Source organism: Schistocerca cancellata, chromosome 3, assembly GCF_023864275.1.
Source record: "Schistocerca cancellata isolate TAMUIC-IGC-003103 chromosome 3, iqSchCanc2.1, whole genome shotgun sequence".
Classification (NCBI taxonomy): Eukaryota; Metazoa; Arthropoda; class Insecta; order Orthoptera; family Acrididae; genus Schistocerca; species Schistocerca cancellata.
In genome coordinates this window covers 31,602,597-31,620,537 of record NC_064628.1, presented here as the reverse complement: position 1 = coordinate 31,620,537, position 17,941 = coordinate 31,602,597, and the positions used below count along the sequence as shown (strand labels likewise).

Below are 17,941 nucleotides of genomic sequence, written 5' to 3'. Positions count from 1 at the left end.
AATGGAATTCCTCTTGTACTGTTTTTGTTTTTAATTTTCTTTATGATGGCTGCTTTGACTTTTCTATATACTTAAACCATTCTTTCCTGAATCTATTTCTCTTTGGTTTTCCTGCACCTCCTATTTATTTCATTCCTAATTGACTTATATTGCCATATTCCTTTCCTTTTTCTGAACATCTGTGACCTCCTCCTTTCATTGAGTAATTTAAGTGTTTCTTCTGTTACTTTTTGTTTTGCCTTGCATTGCTTCTTACCTTCCCTGTTCCTATATTTGTCTGTCCACTTTCTATTCTAGGGTTACCATTTTTAGACATCTATTCCTCTTCGATTGAACTGCCTACTACGGTATTCACTGTCGCATTACCTACAGTCTTAAACTTCAAAAGCTCCTCATCAGTCCTCACTACTTCAGCATCCCTCTTCTTTACACATTGAATCCAGTTGGTATCTTTCCATGTCTCCAGTCCTTTTTCCAAGTGTAACTTCTCCTCTTGTGATACTTGAACAGTGAATTCACTATTACAAGCTGAAATTTACTGTAGAACTCAATTAGTCCTTCTCCTCTCCCATTTCTATTCCTGAGTCCATACTCTCCTACCTCTCTTCCATTGCTTACTCCACTACAGTTCATCTTGTACTCTCTCTCTCTCTCTCTCTCTCTCTCTCTCTCTCTCTCTCTCTATCTCCCCCCCCCCCCCCCCCTCTTCCCATCCTCCTCACCCAACATTGTCCTCAATCCTCCATTTACAAGGCAGGCATATATTCCTGAAGTATTGTTGGCACTGCTTCGCTGTCAAGTCTGATGAGAAGAATCCTATCACTGAACTGTTCACAGTAACACACTCTCTGCCCTTACTATTCATGGCAAATCTTGCCCCCGTCACATCATTTTATGTTGCTGTTGATATTACCTTATACTCATCTGATCAAAATTCCTTGTCTTCTTTCCATTTCACGTCACTGATCACACCACTAGGTTTAGATTGCGTTTTGCATTTCGGTCAACATATTTTCTCATTTCCCTACCACATTCAAACTTCTAACATTCCACACTCCCACTCATAGAATATTACCCTTTCATTGGTTATTCAATCGTTTTCTCATGGTTGGCCCTCCCTAGGCACTTCCCTCCTACAGATCCAAAGGGAGGACTAAAGCCTACACTATTCCAAAGAAAAAAAAGTGGTAATAATTTATTTTAGGCTCTATTTCATTTTAACAGAATGTTGTCTCTTTGTGCGTTTGAAATTTACTGCATTATTTTAATGATAGTATAATGACTGACACCAAGCTGCAACTATCATGGCACTCCCATGTTACTAACAGGGAATACATTACATTTTTCAATTACAATGCTCAGGTAATCATCAGCTCAACAGCCCTACATACTAAGGATCTGGAAACATAATGAGGGAGAAACTGAGGGGAGAGGTTTTAAATAAATAAGTAAGACAAGGGAGAGAAAACAACACTATGCCAAACATTATTCTTTTCTAAAGTACACCAGGTTCCAAAGATAGATAAATATTATGGTTCTGGTATGTAAAATAATAATAACTGTATCAATTATATGACACAAACCTCCATCCGTTCCTTCCCACGCTGAGCAGCAGGGGTCTGTTCGATGTTGGTGAGGTACGAGACAGATTCTACAGCACCTGGCTGGGATGATGGTTGCGACTGCATTGATACTGCTCTGTTCATCATCTCCAGTGCTCTCCTAAACTGTTCTACAGGGATATGGAAAGAAACGTACTTCCTTACTGACAAATCCTGCTGAATAGGTAAAAGCTAAGTAAAGCATTGCTTCACAATGCTAGCATCTGGGACTTACCCTGAATTCCAGGCTGTATAAGTAAATTCTCAGATAACATGCCTTTCCAGTCAGTGTACCAGTTTGTCACTTCTTCATAATTTGGATTATGGCTCAACCACAATGTCAGTATCTGCAGCCACTTGGGAAAGAAAAATCGCTCCAGCAGGGTGGCCATCGTGTGTGTTGGTAGTAGATCTTGCCAATCCATGACCCATTTCCACTGATCTGAAAAACAATTCAAAAATACTTAATAAAGTTGAATGAGATTAGTAACAGAACCGTCAAAGAGCACATAACACGTGTGTGACATACGAGGGTTTCCCAGAAGGTAATGCACCACATTTTTTTCTTTCTTCTTTATTGAACATAATGAGAATTACATGCACAAAAGAATGGTGTCTTATGAACACACGCTGTTTTTCCACGTAATCTCCATCCTGTTCTATAGCCTTCTTCCAGCGTGAAACTATGGAGTGTACGAAACAAGGGAGTGTATGCCCAGTTGGTACTAATCCTTGTCTGGTGGTGGAGTCAGTGCTTCACTGTGTGAATCACCTCATCATCATCCTGAAAAGTCTTCCACGAATAGCATCCTTTAATGGCCCAAACAAGAGGAAGTCCAAGGCGGCTAGGTCAGGGCTGTCAGTTGTGATAACCGTGGATGGTCTCCCTGACCTCTGCAAATTGTGGCGCTCCATCGAACTGCCTTTTGATGACTTCACCCTCCGTGCCCAGTGATTAACTGTACTTCTGTCAACAGCAGATGCTCCATAGACTTGCATAAGCATTTGTGAATATTCCCCACAGTTTCTTTCTCTGCAGTGAGAGATTCAATGATGGCATGTTGCTTGTAACATACGTTGCCTATAGATGCCATTTTGAAACTGTCCTGCAGCCACACTATCTGTCGGAAGTGACGGAAACTTGGCACACTCACTCAGGAGACTTCAAATAATAAGTACTTCATGTTTCGCATTCGGAGCATTGTTTTTGTCTGAGAAAAAAAATGTGGTGCATTACTTTCTGTTCAACCCTAATATATAAAGTATATACTTGCACAGGATAGAGTAGCATGGAGAGCTGCATCACACCAGTCTCAGGACTGAAGACAACAACAACAACAACAACAACAATACTAGGATAGGAAAGAAACAACACTTACAAATAATAATGTGTGCGTTTGTTGCTGTGGATGAAGAATACTGCTGCACTCGCATCCATTAACTAATGTTTATGAAATTGTTAAGGTGGTGACAAAAATTAGTCATCAGAAGCAGATGTTCCTTCATCCAGCAAATGAGAGAAAGGCATGTCAGAAAAATGACAATTACACGATTAAGTGAAAACTTCCCCTAAATTACAAGTAAAATAATGTACAGCATGAAGGTGCAGCAGGGTAACTGGCAATGAAATACTACCAACAGACAAGATTTTGTCATTCTAAGATCACCAAATATGAACACGTGAAAGCCAGAGAATAAAATTCTCAAGTAGTTGGAAGAATGTGAATTAAAAGGAAATCACAAGAGATGGCAATCTTAAGAATGGCAAATGCCATCTTGGATCACGGAGATGAGAAGAGTTGCAGTAATTGGCGTGAAAGAGCAGAATCAGCGATACAAAAATTTACTTGAAGTGAATTGAATGAAACTGAAAGGAATGAAGGGAGAACAGATCAGTCACTGCATGTAAGATCTACAACTGGAAAGTATTATCTTCTAATAAACATCAAGCTAAGCTTCTTACGTAACAGAAACTTAAGCTGACACATTTTGTTAGTTAAGGTTACTTCCCTCCAACACATTGTTTACTGCTCAACTTTTCTGTCATTCAGATGTGTGAGACATTCTTTTCATACAACTATCTAATCTCTACACTTCTTCCTTAAATATCGTTTTGCCAATATGACTCCTCACTGCTGCTTCAATGCCAAAGCGTAGTTATTTGTGTAAGCAACCTATTTTAATTTTATCGTTAATGTTCTGGTCAGGTGTAGACAGACCACCTGGTTTTCTTTTGCAACTGTCATATCTAGTCTCAATGTACTGCCACCAACAATAAGAAATAAAGGATTCATCCAGTCAGTCAATAGGAAGAGGTTGACAAATTGTATGATTTTAGGTTATCCCAAACAACTTTAATCAGAATTGCAAGACTTCAGATTTGAGTCACGCTTCTCCCAAATACAAATTCTATCTCTTAACCATTTTGTCACATCATTCAATATGCCATGCCCTATCAGCTGCAAGATAACTATAGTCACATCTGCATCAAAGATTCAAAATATTGAACAAATAAACCAAGCCATTAAAAGCATGATCACACCAAACAGAATGGAGAACAAATAAAAAGAAGCATACACAGAAGCTCAGATAATTGGCTGCTATCATCTTCTGTAAGTCTATCCGCTTATTATCCTCAAAATAATCAATTTTTTGAAAATATAATGGAACTGCATAGACAAAAAGAATCCACTCACCAAGCAGTGGCAGGACGACACACATACGAAGGTATTAAATATGCAAGCTTTTGGAGTGTGGCTCCTCCTCCTGGTAGAAGGGATGAAAGGGGGCTGAAGGAAAAGAACTGCTGAGGTTCAGGACACAGGGAGAGTTTGGAAAAATCATGCTGAATCCGAGGTCGGGGGATATCTACTAGATGTGATGAGAAGGAAAGACTGATTGTTGGGGACTGCACCGGACGAGATTTGAAAACGTAGGATCTTAAACATGGAAGGTAGGGTAATACCCAAGACAGAGATTACCGCCAAAACATTGTGGACGAGTTAATAAGACCGGAGAGCTAAGTGCATTTTATGTGATAAGAGGTTGGAGGGGAGTGGGGGAGGGTGGGGTGAAAGTGGGAAAATGGACGGGTCAGAAAATGAAAGATATAGAAAACTAAACGGGAGTGAAGAAAGGAATAGTGACTGTGAAGAAATGCTGAGACTGAATAAATAAACGTAAATTAAGGCTATTTGGGTGACAAGAACCAAGTCTGGATGGAGGGCAGGAGAAGGTGTGGAGGGGAGAGGGGATAAGTAGCAGAAAGGAGACAAATAAAAAGAAATTGAAAGACTGGGTGTGGCGGTGATATCCCTCATCTCAATGACTGCTTCACAGCCTGTGCCATATGGATCCTTCTCACCAACACCAGCTTTCTGGATTGGGCAGGTGGGAACTTCCCCAGAAATACATCCTACGTTCCCGTAACCCTCCTGGCCTCAACCTTCATTAGTCACTGTCCTCACTCATGCAGCCACCTCCCTGTTCTCATTCCAGCACTACACAGCCGTCATTTCACTGCTACATCTCTCCTTTCCGCTACTTATCCCCTCCCCCCTCCGCACCTTCTCTCCTGCCCTCCGTCTAAACTGCAACACTTCACTGTCCACCACTCCCACCATACTATCCCTCCCCCTCCCCGCCCCAGCCTCCTCCTTACCGCCACAAAGTCGCCACTCCCATCATGCACTGGTGCTGCTGCTCGCAGTGTGTGGTTTCAGCTCTCTGAGACTGCAGACATGTGTGCAAGTTGTGTGTGTGTGTGTGTGTGTGTGTGTGTGTGTGTGTGTGTGTGTGTCTACTGCTGACAAAGGCCTTAATGGCCGAAAGCTATAATTGTGTGAATCTTTTTATTGTTCCTACTGCGACTCAGCATCTCCGCTATATGGTGAGTGGCAACTTCCCTTCTCTAGTATTGTTACATTCCATCCTGGATTTTCCAGTGGATATGGTCAAATGGATAGGTGCAGTAAAATAGGTCAAATGTATGCAGAAGGAACATAGAATCTGACAATGATATTGCGGAAATTCGGAGGGCAAAGAAAAGCTAGTCTGTGTGTGGTGGGCAGAATGTCAGACCACTCTGTGACTTTGTCAATATGACAACAACTTTTGTTGTTCCTCATACTAAAAACAATCCAATCTTACATGCACCACATCAAACCACCTTTCCCTAGAGTTTTCCCATGTAGTGCTGGATGCTCTTCTTGATGCCACAGTCATCACGGTAACATAAGGGAAGATGTGTGAGCCATCTGTCTATAAATCATGAAAACTTTTTTCTGCATATTGTCTTATTTTAACCACTTGTGTAACATATTCTTGGAAACGAATTTGAGGACCTGTCCAGCATTGGCTAAATCAACACGAGAAACAGTCGCCTGAAAAATCCTCTCAGGCTGCCTGAGTAACAGCTCATGGTTGTTAACTTAATGCAAACTAGCGCACTGCACATTACGCTTTAAGTACTTATCATGAAATTATCTCTTCCTACTAGGTTGGTGCATAAGATCATAGAGTTTTTCCATAAGTTTAATAAACACAACAAATACACATTAACAGAGACTTTAGTCATCAATAGCATATTCTTTTACCACTTACAACAGTCTGCCAACACTAGGGTAATGTTTCAATTTCACGACTGTAGAAATCACTTGGTTCTGATGCAAAGAGCTCGTCGAGCCATCTTCAGAGCTCATTTTCATCCAGAAAGGACAGTTGCTTGAAGGTTGTTTGACAGTGAGCAGAAAAGGTTAAAATCAGATGACACAAGGTCAGGTGAATAAGGTAGGTGCAGAATGACTTCCCAACCCAACTCCTGTATAGTGTTTTTTGTCAGTTTATCAGAATGCGGGGCATTATTTATGAAGTCTTCCTGGTCATTGTTCTTGGATTGCATCTGCAAGGTATTTCAATTGTTGACAATAAATGTCAGCAGTGATGGTTACATCTCAATGAAGCAATTCACAGTGCACCACACCGTCACTGTTCCACCAGAAGCATAACATTCTCTTTTGTGGATGCATGCAAGTCTTTGTATGTAAGTTGCTGCTTTGGGCACAAACATTTCTTTCTTTTCCTTATTTTAGCATAAAGACACAATTTCTCGTCACCAGTGTCGATGCAGGATAGGAATCGTCGGTGTTGTTCACGAGCCAATTGATAACGAGCAAGCACAGCTGCACATATGTCCAACTGCTGATTCTTGTTATTTTGGCTTAGAGCATGCACCGGATTTTTGAACCTTACCCATTTTTTAACCTTACCCAATGCATGCAAATTTCGCATGATGGTGCAATGGTCACAGTTCATCAAATCTAACAGCTCTCGAGTGCTCTGACATGGATCATTGTGGATTAATGCACTTAAACAATCTTCATCAAACACGAAGGTCTTCCTCCTTAAATTGAGAAAATCATTTTCTTGCCATGCTTTGTAGAATGGCATAATCCTCATAAATGGTGCACATGTTTCTGGCTGCCTCCACTGCTGTCACCCCAGTAACGAACTCAAACAGAAAAAAGATGTTGAAAATGTTCTGATTTCTTCACTTGGCACTCCATTTTCTAGTGACCACAGCTCCACTCACTATCTACAAATGACAATACGTAAACTCAAATAGCAACAGTGAACTACCAATAAAAAAATGACAATCGATAAATAAACACACTGCTTGGAATACTAACATTGCAAAACAAAAACACTATGAACTTATGCACCAACCTAATGCGCGCTCATTTTCAGCATGATGTCTAATAGAGGTTATTTAATTCCTTTTTTAAAACAAAAGAAAATATTCACAATTTAGGGTAGCCCAACAAATGTTGTCATTGTGAAGTCGAACATTCAACCACATTAATCTATGGTCCAGCACTTACTGGAAGTCCTTTGATACTATACCCTTCAACCTTTGTAAATAATGTCACTATCATGGATGAGAATAAAAAGAAAAAGGTTAAATGTGGTGCCATGACTCAAGAGTTCTCCACATAACATAGTGCGGCAAATGAAAGCTAAGGCAGCTATGCACTGTTAGGTCTCCTAATCTGATAGACCAATGCTAAATGTTAAAATCATGCTGCCATGATTAAAACAGGACAGCCTTACATTGAGCATCCTCATGTTACTGCTATTTTAATATTTTTATAAAAGGAAACTCTATAAAATCAACTCACCGTACTGCTGCTGTTGTGGATTGATAGTCATTTCTTGTAATGCTAACTGCAATTTTGGCAGTATATTATGCACTAGGAAAGCTTCCATATCACCACGAGGAAAAACAGCATTCCAGGACTGCAGCATCAACCTTGCAGAATGATCTGAAGGATGCCAATTTACTAATGCTTTGCTCAGCTTACTACGAATGACAGGGAACACAGTAGAATCCATACGATGCCCTGCAGCAAAAATAAAAGGAATATAATATCTCTAACACAATAAAATGATGAGTGAATATTTAAGCATCACTATACACAAATTTCTTTAAACAGGAAAGAGAATTCAAACCCTTTTCAAAACTGCATTAAAAGTGAAAAAGACTCATTTTTCATGAACAAATGAAAGAAATAAAATTACTGTACTCTTTGAAGAGAAGGTGATTTAGCAGTAAAACTGAAAAGTACAGTAAGTGTACCTGTATCGTGATCCAGTTATATCAATGTGAACTTACATACCAAGCAATGGCAGCCATGGATGTATCCATGCATGTATAGGGACAGTATCAGTAACAGGATTCCATTCTTCCACTTCCCGTTGAATACGAGGCAAAACTAGCTGCTCTCTGATATTTTCCAAGACCCAAGTTGGCAACAGTGGCAGCCAAAGTTCCAGGAGATTGATGACAGGCTCACAGTCTCGACAATTCCATGTGCTGTCAACAAAGTATTCACAATGAAAGAATAAGAAACACATAATCTGCTTTTTGAAGCATTGAAAAAGTCAACAAATTTAAAGATCAACAATTAACACTAATATGGTAGAATTTTATTATACTGAATAACAATAGCTCCCAAAAAAACAAAATTCATTCATCTATGACCACCACACACTGACTACATATGAACAGCACTTGGGGGAAAAACTGCCTGGGACGTATAGTTCTGAAAATTTTCTCTGCAAGGCGACCTAGATTTAGCTGAGATACAACTGGCATCAATCTGCTTGCTGCAGCATGTTACACGTTAATCCAGTGCCTCAGGGATGAAAGTTGATCACCATTTAACATCATTTAGCATCATAAAATTGTAACCCAATATCAGCTTAAAAAAAATTAGCTGAAGTAAAAATAAAGTTACCTTCAGGAGGTGCAATTTTTAGAAACCCCAACAAAAACAAAGTAGAGTCTAGCTACTGGAACTTCAGGGAGGAAGAAAAGGATTGATAGAGGAAAGCTGGAAAAAGAGGTGGAAGGGGCAAGGCATGAGAGTAAGGAGGGGAAGGGGAGGGGGGCTGCTGTCACAAAGACTAGGAAGTAGTCCACCTGCTACCAGGATGGGTGAAGGCAAAGAGCAGGCTATAGAGTGAGTATGATGTCAATGATAGCACACTGATAAACACTGTGTCAGTTTCAGTTCAGAGAGGATGGAAAAACAAATAGTGAGACACAAAGATGGATCTAAAGAGATAGGGAGAGGGGGAAACTTAAATTTATCTGGTCATAATACCTCATTGGATGTTAACCTCCATCTCAAAGAGGCTTCCATTCTAATCTCAGAATACATCAAACCAATCAAGAAACTATAGTACCTCCACTTCAATTACTGACTCCCCTTTCACGTAACAAATGCCCGCTTTCCTAAATCCTACGTGTCCAATTGTAAATGTATTTCTGGTGGTGGTGGTGGTGTTGGTGGTTAGTGTTTAACGTCCCATCGACAACGAGGTCATTAGAGACGGAGCGCAAGCTCGGGTTAGGGAAGGATTGGCAAGGAAATCGGCCGTGCCCTTTCAAAGGAACCATCCCGGCATTTGCCTGAAACGATTTAGGGAAATCACGGAAAACCTAAATCAGGATGGCCGGAGACGGGATTGAACCGTCGTCCTCCCGAATGCGAGTCCAGTGTGCTAACCACTGCGCCACCTCGCTCGGTAAAATGTATTTCCCCCAACACCAATTTCCCAACATATATATCACTATTCTTTCTCAGGTGTTGTTCTCCTTTAACATCACAAATGTTCCAGATAAAACCGTAGTGGCTGCTACATCCAAGGGCCATTCGTTCCTCCCAACCAGAATTAATTTCCCAAAATTGCAAAAGTAAGAACTTGTTCTCCAACACACCATCTCATAATCTCAATCTCCTGTACTTTAGTTATGTCAGAAAAATCCACTCCCTTGTCCTACAAGGTAAAATTTCATTATCCACTCATCCTTTAATCAACACTATTTTTGTATTTCTTCCTATTCCTTAGCTGCATTACTGTTGCATCACAAGTTTATGGGTTTTAAGCTGTCATTTTCTCTTTACACTATACTTTGACAATTTCCCTTGATACCTTCATGTCGTCTCAAGTGCACACTTCATTTCCTGTTACACATACCCTAACCAAACTTAATAAGGAACTTAAACTTTTTCACATTTTGTCATAGTCTTTTAGTTGGTTTGGAATTTCTTTTGATTGCTTTACTGCTTAACGATTTTGGCAACAACTGCTACGATACCACATGGCATGTTGTATTCACAGTTTGGTTGGAGTCAAGAGAGTAATGAAATCTGCACTTAACATGTGACAAAGCTTCATATGGCAATAGAAGATCCATCACAGCAGCACTGCTGCCAGGTTTACTACACAGACTTCAAACTGCTGCTGTACGACCGACTAGCTGCCCAAGACTTTGCCATAGAACCATAAACAGAACTTTGTTAAGACTGGTCAGAGTTGTCATGTGAAGCAGCTGCACTAAGTTCACTGTCACTGTTGGGGATCTTATCTTGCTGTATTGACCACAGGGAAGTTGTTGAAATATTGTGGAAAGAGTATATGACAACTTAGCTGGAAAAAAAAGAAACTTGTAAATTAGCCAACAAAGCCTGAAGAATCACACATTATTATTTTCGCTTTTCTGTTTTGTTCCTCTTTTAATCAACATTTATTTCTCACCCTGCTTCTTCTAGCATCTCTGATAGAGTCTTTACCAATGAGCTCTCTTGACCACATATACTTTGCCCTTCATCTTTTATGTCCCTTTTCAGTAACAAGGTGGATCACACTCCACTCAGTCTGAATGAACCCCTTGTTTTTCCCTTTTTCCCCAGCAAATCTTTCTTTTTTTAAAAGAAGAAGAAGAAGAACACACAGTAAGACAGTCCAAAAGCTAGGACCACTACTTTCAACTTTTAAATATTTATGTTAACACTACTAAAAATTGCAGCTACTGAAGGTAAGTCCTGGTCAATCTCTCTAACATTTTAACAAATGTATTATGAGTGACACATGGATGTAGCAAATGGAAGGTAGTTGCAATAAATGACATGCATATAATTCGTTCCAATATCAAGTCAAGAGTGTATAAATCTCAGCCATGTGTCAAGACAGGCACTGCTGTTAACACACGGAGGAAATTTTTTGCCAGCCTGCATTAGATTCAATGGATGAGGCATGTATTTTCAGGAGTATAAGTTGAATAATGAATAATGGGAACAATTGATCTTTACTATTATATTCACTTCCTTGCTACCTCCACTACATTACCTCTGAAATAGTGGTATTTTCAGGTCAATTACTTCAAAAATTTTGAATCAAAGTAATATCAAGTACAGTAGTTTCCTGCCACTTTCTTCAAGGTGCGAACTACGATATAATAAATTTGCCATTGCAAAAGGAACTAAGACTAGTGTTTAAAATCCGGTTAAAGACGAAATGGTTAGAAACAGAGTACTATTCGAGATATGGAAAGAATGGGCCATGCTCTTTCAAAGAATCCTTTTTGGCATTAACTTTAGACAGTCAATGTTGTCTTCTTACAAATAATAGTAATTTTATATGATGAGATTATAGTAATTACCACAAATACAAATTTTCAAATTAACATTAGTTAACACCCTACATAGCAAAAATAAATAACTAGCACTGAACAGCTCTGCAGATGAGTTTGAAAGAAAGATTTTACAGATGTGGTGCTGGAGGTCTCTTACCTTTTCCAAATGTGCCTTTCAAATAATATTAATAATTTTTAAATAAGTTTTTCCAATGTTAACACAGACATGTCACACAGGAAATTGAATTAGAAATCATTTTATCTGTAACACAGAGGACCCAAAAATAATGCGTTTAGCTGCCATCAATAGCAAAAATACAAAGCCTGGTCACTGAGCATTCTGTGACAACAAACAAAAATTTGCTTTGAAACATGAGTTGTCTCTCATCATTCAAGATAAGACTCTGCAGTCAAAACCTACCAAGCACACTGAAAATACACTTTCTTTAGCAAACAAACAATTCATTGATCTAATAATGTAATGTCCTAACTGAAATGAAAAAGAAGAGGGCAGTGGATAGACAAACAAACCAATTACTGCAGCATTAGGTGAGGGAGGGAGAAGGTGTACAAGGGGTTCAATGGTTCAAATGGCTCTGAGCACTATGGGACTTAACATCTGTGGTCATCAGTCCCCTAGAACTTAGAACTACTTAAACCTAACTAACCTAAGGACATCACACACATCCATGCCCGAGGCAGGATTCGAACCTGCGACCGCAGCAGTCGCGAGGTTCCGGACTGAGCGCCTAGAACCGCTAGACCACCGCGGCCGGCGTGCACAAGGGGAAGGAAAGTGACTGGGAGGATGGAGAAAGAAAGTTGTAAGGCATGATGAGTGAGTCAACATCTGAGGGATGGGTATGAGAATTAGGAGAGGGGAAGGGGAGTTGGCAGGGAAGGAACAACAAAGGTTGGGGACAGGGTTTCAAGCTGGAAGAGAGCCAGAATTTGGCCATTGTTATGGGGAAGGCAGCATTAAGGATGAGATAACAGGGTATGGACTAGGGGAGTGAGAGGGTCAGGAGGACGGGGGGAGGGGGGGTGGGAGGTAAATTGAAAATTGTTGCGAGGAGGGGAAGGATTCGGAGGAAAGGGAGAATTAGTAGCAAGGAAGGGTTCTGAGGTAGGGGAGGGAGGGAGGGAGGGAGGGAGGGAGGGTAGGAGGGAAGGACAGAAGGGTCAGGAGGGAGGGTAGGAGGGAAGGACAGAAGGGTCAGGAGGGAGGGTAGGAGGGAAGGAAGGAAGGGTCAGGAGGGAGGGTAGGAGAGAAGGAAGGAAGGGTCAGGAGGGAGGGTAGGAGAGAAGGAAGGAAGGGTCAGGAGGGAGAGTAGGAGAGAAGGAAGGAAGGGTCAGGAGGGAGGGTAGGAGAGAAGGAAGGAAGGGTCAGGAAGGAAGGTCAGGAGGGAAGGAAGGACGGGGCAGGAGGGAGGGAAGGAAGGTCAGGAGGGAGGGAGGGAGGGAAGGAAGGTCAGGAGGGAGGGAGGGAAGGAAGGTCGGGAGGGAGGGAGGGAGGGAGGGAAGGAGGGAAGGAAGGACAGGAGGGATGGAGGGGGAGGGAGGGAAGGAAGGTCAGGAGGTCAGGAGGGAGGGAGGTCAGGAGGGAGGGAGGTCAGGAGGGAGAGAGGGAGGGGTGAGAGGGAGGTCAGGAGGGAGGGAGGAAGGAAGGGGTGGGAGGGAGGGAGGGAGGGGTGAGAGGGAGGGAGGGAGGGGTGAGAGGGAGGGAGGGGTGAGAGGGAGGGAGGGAGGGGTGAGAGGGAGGGAGGGGAGGGAGGAAAGGAAGGACAGGAGGTAGGGAGGGAAGAAATGACAGGAGGTAGGGAGGGAAGAAATGACAGGAGGGAGGGAGGGAGGGGAGGGAAGTAAGGAAGTACAGGAGGGAAGGAAGGTCAGGAGTGAGGGTTAGGAAAGAAGGTCAGGAGTGAGGGTTAGGAAAGAAGGTCAGGAGTGAGGGTTAGGAAAGAAGGTCAGGAGTGAGGGTTAGGAAAGAAGATCAGGAGTGAGGGTTAGGAAAGAAGGTCAGGAGTGAGGGTTAGGAAAGAAGGTCAGGAGTGAGGGTTAGGAAAGAAGCTCAGGAGTGAGGGTTAGGAAGGTGGGTCAGAAGTGAGGTGAGGAAGGGGAGGAAGGTCAGGAGTGAGAGTTAGGAAGGTGGGTCAAGAGTGAGGGGAGGAAGATCAGGAGGGAGGGGAGGAAGGTCATGAGGGAGGGGAGGAAGGTCAGGAGGGAGGGGAGGAAGGTCAGGAGGGAGGGGAGGAAGGCCAGGAGGGAGGGAAGGAAGGAAGGCCAGGAGGGAGGGAGGGAAGGAAGGAAGGCCAGGAGGGAGGGAGGGAAGGAAGGAAGGCCAGGAGGGAGGGAGGGAAGGAAGGAAGGCCAGGAGGGAGGGAGGGAGGGAGGGAAGGAAGGCCAGGAGGGAGGGGAGGTCAAAAGGGAGGGGAGGTCAGGAGCAAAGGGAGTTAGGAGCAAAGGGGGTTAAGGGGGTTATGAGAAAAGGCAGGTTATGAGGAGGGAAAGCTGATGGCTCATTCTTGTACATGTATACATGAGGTTAGTGTGGTCTGACAAAGAACAACAAATCAGAGTGAATAAATGAAGGAAGGAAAATTAGGTTTTAATATTCCATACATACGATCATTAGATACACCAGAAGCTTGGAAAAGGACAGAAAGATGGAGAGAACATTGGCCAAGGGTTTTTTTACGGAGCTATTCTGGGATTCACTTTTAATAATTTGGGTAAATTACTGAAAACCTGAATGTGTTGCGATTGTCTCCTATGGGAGACACACAGCCATCAATATCATCATGTATGCGCATCTATCCACTGCTCATTTCTTCTTCTGTAAGATAGTGGCTACATATCCTCATACAAACAATTCTACATCATACCACAATTTATTTTGTGTTCTATCAATTTCAACTAGTACAATAAAAATACTTATAGCACTTGAAACTTGAAGCAGATTGATAACAATGACGATGATCGTGGTGGTGGTGGTGGTGGTGGTGGTGGTGGTGGTGGTGGTGGTAAGTTTAGCACATGAATTAATTAAATTTGCTGCTAGACATTAAATTTTCTTATAAAAGTATCAAGGCACAAAAAATTATATAGTTCCACATGCTCATAACATATATTGTCAGGTGCAGGATGGATGATGGATGATGATGATGATGATGATGATGTCGGTTTGTGGGGCACTCAACATCATGGTCATCATTGCCCATGGAGGACGGAGTCTTCAAAGACAGTGACACGAATTTTGACAAGAAATTCTTGAGTAGTTCAACGATTAGAGTATGAGGAAAACAGTTCTATTAATAACGTGGTATGGACGGCACAGCCTGGGGGATGTTTCCAGAATGAGATTTTCACTCTGCAGCGGAGTGTGCGCTGATACGAAACTTCCGGGCAGATTAAAACTGTGTGCCCGACCGAGACTCAAACTCGGGACCTTTGCCTTTCACGGGCAAGTGCTGTACCATCTGAGCTACCAAGTTCGAGTCTCGGTCGGGCACACAGTTTTAATCTGCCAGGAAGTTTCGAAGTGTTGGTATCATGATAAGTGCGTAAAAATAAATCTCAAATTCATAAACGATGAAGATCAGTGGCAGTGTTGTACATGTGCCAAACTTTTAGTAGAAATCAATTTAAAGGATTCCCTAACAATAAAGGAAAAGGAAATAAATATGGTAAAAGAAGATCTAGCAGCAATACGTTCTGAACATGGAGAACTCTTGAAGACACACAAAATATTAACAGAAAAACTATCTGCTGAATGCTTCACTGTATGCATTCTTAAAGTTCTTTTAGCATCACAGGAAGAAGATATTAATGCACTAAAAGGGAAATTAGTTACAACACATTTCGAATATGAAGACCGCATGAAGAAATTCAAAGAAGTAAAAAAAAAAAAAAAAACTTACAACAGAAAGTGAGCAATACAAAACCGATGTACTGTGTTCATGATGTGCCTAAAAATGCTGATAACAACAAACTCCTTACTCTGAACAAGGATTCTAGTGCTTCAAATAACAACTCCAACAAGAAAAATGTGTATCACCAGCAACAAAAAGCCAAGGTAAACATACTGTCACAAAAGCAGCACAGACACTGACTGTCGTATTAATAATGACGACAACGAACACTTTTATAAACAACAGGAAACTAAATTGCTGGCTAAAGACATGGCAATTCAAACAAAAATCTACACGGCAATAAATACAATGTGGTGTTTTTTGCGGACAGTCACAGCAAGAAATTAACTAGTGTAGTAATGACATAAATAGCAACACTGCAGCTACTGGAACCCCAAAACTGGGAGCAAAAACGAGCGTGCTCCTAGAAGATATCAGCCAAACAAAAGTAATGTTGCAAGAAACTATGTTGTGTATTTAAGTGGTTCAAATTATGTGGCATATAATGAACCAGTCACCTGTATTAAAAATATAAAAGTGTTCTTAGAACATAAGCAATCAAAAAGTTCAGTTGTTGTTACAATACCCCACAGATGCAATTTAACTTCATGTGTCAACAGAGAACTACACTACACAAATACCCGTATATTCTTCTTTGTTCACAGTACGAGTCATCACACAATGCTTCCTGTAAAAAAAACTGGGTCCTGATTGCTCAGAGAGAAAAAAAAATGCTAATTACTTATCCTCCTGCAGGTCAACATTCACAGTATTAGGAACACATTATTGGATAAAATGTGATGCATTGTGTGTCTCAGAACACTCGCTTATAGAAAATCTAGAAGATTTCTTCATACCTAATGAGTACATTCTGGCAGCTATAATGTGCAGAAATGGGAAGAAAAATGTGGGTAGGGGTTGTAATGTCTACCAGACAACACACACCATTTTCTAAAATAAATGTACGCTCATACTCCTCTGCATTAAATGGAGAATGGAGTTGTATAAGACTGATCAAGCAGAGTGCAATAACTGACAGTTTTTTTTAGGGGGTGGGGGGATTTGACAAATGATGAGAAAAATTTTAAAACTCAAAACAAATGCAGTATATGGCAATTTCAACATATAGAGTTGTCTGACTCAGATGAGTCCAGCCCTAAAACATTTTTAAACCTATTCAGGTCATTAAATTTATATTGTACAGGGCTATTACAAATGATTGAAACGATTTCATACATTCACTGTAACTCCATTCATTGACATATGGTCACGACACACTACAGTTACGTAGAAAAACTCAAAGTTTTGTTCGGCTGAAGCCGCACTTCAGGTTTCTGCCGCCAGAACGCTCGAGAGCGCAGTGAGACAAAATGGCGACAGGAGCCGAGAAAGCGTGTGTCGTGATTGAAATGCACTCACATCAGTCAGTCATAACAGTGCAACGACACTTCAGGACGAAGTTCAACAAAGATCCACCAACTGCTAACTCCATCTGGCGATGGTATGCGCAGTTTAAAGCTTCTGGATGCCTCTGTAAGGGGAAATCAACGGGTCGGCCTGCAGTGAGCAAAGAAACTGTTGAACGCGTGCGGGCAAGTTTCATGCGTAGCCCGCGGAAGTCGACGAATAAAGCAAGCAGGGAGCTAAACGTACCACAGCCAACGGTTTGGAAAATCTTACGGAAAAGGCTAAAGCAGAAGCCTTACCGTTCACAATTGCTACAAGCCCTGACACCCGATGACAAAGTCAAACGCTTTGAATTTTCGGCGCGGTTGCAACAGCTCATGGCAGAGGATGCGTTCAGTGCGAAACTTGTTTTCAGTGATGAAGCAACATTTTTTCTTAATGGTGAAGTGAACAGACACAATGTGCGAATCTGGGCGGTAGAGAATCCTCACGCATTCGTGCAGCAAATTCTCAATTCACCAAAAGTTAACGTGTTTTGTGCAATCTCAAGGTTTAAAGATTACGGCCCCGTTTTCTTCTGCGAAAAAAAACGTTACAGGACACGTGTATCTGGACATGCTGGAAAATTGGCTCATGCCACAACTGGAGACCGACAGCGCCGACTTCATCTTTCAACAGGATGGTGCTCCACCGCACTTCCATCATGATGTTCGGCATTTCTTAAGCAGGAGATTGGAAAACCGAGGGATCAGTCGTGGTGGAGATCACGATCAGCAATTCATGTCATGGCCTCCACACTCTCCCGACTTAACCCCATGCGGTTTCTTTCTGTGGGGTTATGTGAAAGATTCAGAGTTTAAACCTCCTCTACCAAGAGACATGCCAGAACTGCGAGCTCGCATCAACGATGCTTTCGAACTCATTGATGGGGACATGCTGCGCCGAGTGTGGGAGGAACTTGATTATTGGCTTGATGTCTGCCGAATCACTAAAGGGGCACATATCGAACATTTGTGAATGCCTAAAAAAACTTTGAGTTTTTG

The 17,941-nt window shown here is 41.7% G+C and overlaps 1 protein-coding gene across 1 annotated transcript in view; it reads right to left on the bottom strand.

Annotated features, from left to right (window-relative positions):
• LOC126176834 (tuftelin-interacting protein 11) overlaps nt 1-17,941 on the bottom strand; it is a 148,717-nt gene that overhangs the window by 12,256 nt on the left and 118,520 nt on the right. Inside the window, exons 10-13 of the mRNA XM_049924021.1 lie at nt 8,276-8,472; nt 7,778-7,999; nt 1,837-2,043; nt 1,584-1,732 (exon numbers count right to left, since the gene is read on the bottom strand). Of these exons, the coding sequence (XP_049779978.1) occupies nt 1,584-1,732; nt 1,837-2,043; nt 7,778-7,999; nt 8,276-8,472 (775 nt within the window). The remainder of the gene's footprint in view (nt 1-1,583; nt 1,733-1,836; nt 2,044-7,777; nt 8,000-8,275; nt 8,473-17,941) is intronic.